This window comes from Propithecus coquereli, unplaced genomic scaffold (assembly GCF_000956105.1).
Source record: "Propithecus coquereli isolate 6110/MARCELLA unplaced genomic scaffold, Pcoq_1.0 Scaffold354, whole genome shotgun sequence".
NCBI lineage: Eukaryota > Metazoa > Chordata > Mammalia > Primates > Indriidae > Propithecus > Propithecus coquereli.
This window is the reverse complement of record NW_012149219.1, coordinates 1,886,441-1,891,322: the sequence shown is the minus strand read 5'-3', so window position 1 is coordinate 1,891,322 and position 4,882 is coordinate 1,886,441. Positions and strand designations below refer to the sequence as shown.

Genomic DNA, 4,882 nt, shown 5'->3' with positions numbered 1-4,882 from the left:
GTCAGTTCTCCACACAGAAAGACAGTCTCCTTCCCTTGACAAACATCAGGAAGGGTCTGATTTTTAATTTATCGTGGAAGGTGACAGCTTCAAAGTAAAAAAGAGAAGATTGGGTAATTCATTGCAAAGGGAAGTTAAATTTTTCCTCTTCTGCTTGTAAAACTCAAAATTTGAAGAACTTCAGGTAATAGTGAAACTGGACTAAACTGGATCACGAGGGTCCCTCTGATTTGGTGAACTCTGAGGCATGGACTCCATGACCCCAGCATCAAAGCTGTCATCTTACTGTAATAAATCCGCCCTGGGGCTTTCATTCTCTGATGACGTTTCAGTCGTGGGGCGAGAGTGTGCGGGATTTTGTCTCTGAGTCACGGAATCAGGCAGCTTTCTCAATGACCCCAGCGTTGTGCAGTGGATGAGCTAGTTTGTGTCGTCACATACATCTTCTCTCCTCCTTTTATCCTTCCCCATTCGCCTTTAGCTACTTTCTCTCTTCTCCACCATTATTAGGCCTGCTCCCCACCACTCCCCTCTTCCCAGGACCCACCACCTAGAGATGCCATTTATTTAGCCCAACAGCTCCTTAATTCAAGGGGTGCCTGAAGGGTTCTTGGAAGTGTTTCTTGCTGGTTGTGATCCCTGGGCTCTTAAAAGGGAACTTGAAGCACAGCCTTGGGTTTGCACCTGGTCCATGATGCCCAGGCAGATCCTGGGATTCTTTGATTAAATCATGCCCACGGGCCAGAGGACCAGAAGACGACTGTTCAAAGAAATGTGGCAAATGTGCAAGCAAATGAGCGTGATCCCATTGAAACACTTTTGGAAAGAAATGGAAATATAGATATGTAAAAATGCCTATGTATTATCTTACTATTCCCACGCGCACCCTCAGCCTCTGCAGGTATCTTCCAAAGTGTTCAGCATGAACGAAAGAATCAGCCAAACTATGAAGATGTGGGTTAGAACAGAGGACAAAGTACTCCTTTTCACCTGACTTCCTGGCCCCAAGTCAGGGCCCTCTCCTGCCCCACGAAAGACTCTGTGTGCATTCAAAGCCATCCATTTTGCCCTGGGGTTCTCAACATTAGCCTGTTCTCTATGCAAGGGGCTCTTGAGTTCTTAACAGCACTATACTGTAGACTTATTCAGAGACGTAGGGCCCCAAGGGAAGGCAATTTTAAATTTACCTTCTCTTTAGATCCAGAGGTCAACAGCATGGCTACTGGCTAGGTTAACATGGCAAGAAACTCACAGCTTTGTCCAGGTGGCCGGGTGGGTGCTGCTATCAAGATAGTTCTGTAGTCCCTTTGTGCTGGGAAGCTGCATGCTCTTCTAATGCATGGAGCAAGTCATCAATATTTCTACCAGGATACCACTTCCAGTGTACTAAATCACCTTAGGTATTTTAGAAATAAAACTATTGCCTTCCCAGATTAGTGTTTAGGAACTAGGTCAGTGAAGCACTATCAAATTATGAAAGCTTTAAATTTGCGGATAGTTTCCATAGTCAATTAAGATAGTTCTTGGTGCCTGGAGATATATGCATTACCTTCCTTTGCTTAAAACCACTTCACAGAGGCCACCAGATCATGGAAGTGTGAACTGATCCTTTGCCATAGTTGACTCACTTATCTCCGTGGAAATTAAAGGGCAAGGGGGAAAATGAGCCAATAGGTCTTTCTTACCTGAAACTATTTGGTCAGCTCCACCTACAGGCATTTATGATTAACCCATCAATAGCATACTCCCCAAGGACTGAGAATTAGGGAGCAGAAATCTCCAAGCATTTCTGGGAAATGTCATGACGGAACACAATAATCCAAGTGACTTTTTTGAGGCGTTTGGGCTCTTAAACTGTACTCAAGCTTGAGGGCGTTGTGGATAGACACGCAGGGAATGGACACCTTTCTCCATCCCTTCCTGGTTTCTCTTATAGCTGCAAAAGGTGGATGATTTCTGGGCTCTAAAACAACAGCTAAAAATGATAATATCAACATTAACCGAAAAAGGAAAGAGCAGTTTTATTTCTGATTGTGACTTAAGACAATGATTTTACCCTCAGCAAATGGCACATTCATGTAGTAAGGACGAGGGAATACAGCCATGAAGGGAAAAAAAACCAAAACTGCACTCGTGGAGCTTACGTGTTAGTTGAGGGGGAGACCCTTTCCAGGTGACCCACCTCCCACCATTCTCACCCATGAACATGGACCTTCCTTCCTGAAGTCCACTTAGATGGCTGCAAACAGCTCCTCGCCTGACCATGCCCTAAGTCATTGTGAAAATAGAATTGGTTTTCCTGCTGAGAATTCTACCCCTCCACCCCACTCCCCTGGCCCCAAACTTTCAGGCTCCAAATCTGCAGACAGCAGCCTACCTGATAGGAGTGACATGCGGAGCTGAACCTTCCCCACCTGAGATCCAGGTAAGGAGAGGCTCTGCTGCAGCTGGGGAGGGGAAAGGAGCTAGGTAAGAAAAGGGAACAGTGGGACATGGAGGTGGGGTGGTACCTTCTCTGACCAACACTCCTTGGCCACAGGACACCTTGGCCCTGGAGTCTCGCAGTGGCCTCCCTTAGACTCTGTAGTGACCATGGGACCCCACCTCAACCCTCCTTGGGCTTATCTTCCTCATAGAATAGGCATGCACCCCGCTGTCCTGCCCACCCCTGGCGTTCACGGAGGATGACACACTATGAATGCCTTTTATCCCTGGCCAAATCAATGCCTCTTCACCTCGCTGATTTCTTTCTTTCTTGTCGGAGCTCACTTTCCTCCCCAGGTCCGGGGGACCACCACGTCTCAGGGCTAGAGCTGAGCAGACCCCCCGTGGGGCAGCTCATCTCCCTCGAAGCCGTTCCCCACCCTATTCCCCAAGGGCAGACGCCATAAACGTCAGTCTATCTCCAAACGCGATCATTCCCCCCAAACACAAAAACAACAGAGCCGCGAATGGCTCCGTCATTCCGCCCGCCCCATTGTGAATGCCTTCAAAACTCCTAGAATAAAAGATGAGAGAGGCCTGTGTACGTTTTCTACACAAATGGTGGAAAGTAATAAAATAAACATCAAAGGTGAGCTCCCACCTACTCGCGGCTCCGTCGCTGTTTGCAACAAAGGCAGGAAAAGGAGGAAACTTCGGCGTGGCAGGGCAGCGGGTTAGACGTGCACCCTTCCCAGGGGGCGGGGCGCCCTTTCCCCGGACTGTGGACACCCCGTCGGGATCAGACCCGAGCCGTGGAGCACGGTCTCCGCTTTCGATACCTTCCAACCCCGGTGTCACTGAAGCCACAGCAAAAGTTCTAAAGGAGTTTTGGAAATAAATGGCCATAAACACGTCTTGCGCTCGCCCCCGCCCCCGGGAACACGTCCTCCCAGTGGTTCCTGTTGACCGTCTGGACCGGGAACGGCGCGGCTGAGCTCCGCGGCGTCCGAGGCTTCCGCAAGGGCACGAGCGTAGGCAAAGGGGGGCACCCGCGCCAGACACAGCCGCCCCACGGGAAGAGGGGGATGCTGCTGCCCGACGCAAGAGCCACCAGCCAGGTAAAGAAAAAGGCAAAGAAAGACAAAAGAAAAGTGAAAGTCAGAGCCCATTTAGTGAGCAAGAGTCAAGGTCATCCAAAAAGGCGCCCACAATTCCAAGCTCAGTATTTTAGAAAACAAAGGTAAGTCTCCGAAATGAAAACGTACGAAGGGGCACAGCACGTGGCTCCTGAAACAGATCGCCGCCAAGTGTGTCCCGCACGGTTCCTGCTGTTCCGCACCTGGCAGAGACCAGGGAGGTCGGGTTCCCAGCTGCTGGAGAAGCACGCAACGCCGCGCGCGGCTCAGGCCCAGCCCTTGCGGGTGTCCCTCCAGGGCACCGTGGAGTTTTCCTGCGCCAAGCGCCCTCGCCCAAATCGCCTCCCCGAACGCCAGGACCGGGATCCCCCCTCCCCGGGACACCCCTGGCCGGGCGCTCTCACCTGAGCCGGGGAGCGGGCGGGCCGCCCCGCGCGCGCACACGCACACCCGCAGACACGCGCACAGCCCGGCCGCGCGCGCTCCCCAGGGGCGGGCGCAGGAGGGCGGGGCCGGCCGGACCCAAAACAAACACCTGCGCGGAGCGACTTCGCCGCCGCGCCGCAGCCTGGCCTCGGCCTGGTGCGCGCCCGCGTGGGAGCCGCGGCCACCTCGGCCACCTCGTTCCGCCAACCGCTCGCCGTCGCCGCCCAGGCTCCGCCCCCGCGGTGCTGCCGCAGGGTTATATTGGGCCGGGCCGAAGGTGGAGGCGACACGCAGCCGCGGCTGGCCAGCGCGGAGATGCTGCCCCGGCGGCCGGGGGCGGGAAGGCGGCTGCGGGCGCAGCGGCCCCGCGGACTCGGCTCCGAGGGTGCCCAGGGCTAAAGGCGCCGGACCTTTCCGCAGCCGAGGCGCGCAGAGCATCCGCTTCCGTGCAGAGGACGCCCGCACGGGACCTGGGACCGTCCGCGAAGAACCCCTCCTGGGCTCTTTTAACGAACAGCAGATGCGAATGCTTCTTCCCTGCAGCAGGAAATTCTAAGCCCGGCGCGCTCGGGCACCAGAGGGTGGAACCGCAGCCACCCTCGAGTCACCTTAAAGTCTCTAATCCTCGAACTGAAGGTGGCACCCACCCAGCTCCTCCCTCTCCGCTCCTCTCAGTCACCCAACACTCAGAGGCCCTCCAGAGAAAAATTCCAGCGGAAGACGCCTCTTCTAGGAAAAGTGACTGTCTCGCCAGACCAGGGAAAGCTCCCGGGGGAGAAAGCCCTGGGATCGCCATCCCAGTCCCCGGCGCCAGCTTCCCAAGTCCGCGCGAAGGAGAAGGGTGCGGCGCCGGGCGGGGACCGGGCGCGCAGGCATGAAGCTGGAGGCGTTCGCCC

The 4,882-nt window shown here is 54.4% G+C and overlaps 1 protein-coding gene across 1 annotated transcript in view; it reads left to right on the top strand.

Annotated features, from left to right (window-relative positions):
* FOXF2 (forkhead box F2) overlaps window positions 1–4,882 on the top strand; it is a 165,660-nt gene that overhangs the window by 89,685 nt on the left and 71,093 nt on the right. The window contains exons 4-5 of the mRNA XM_012651372.1: window positions 2,351–2,425; window positions 3,378–3,542. Coding sequence (XP_012506826.1) covers window positions 2,351–2,425; window positions 3,378–3,542 — 240 coding nt within the window. The remainder of the gene's footprint in view (window positions 1–2,350; window positions 2,426–3,377; window positions 3,543–4,882) is intronic.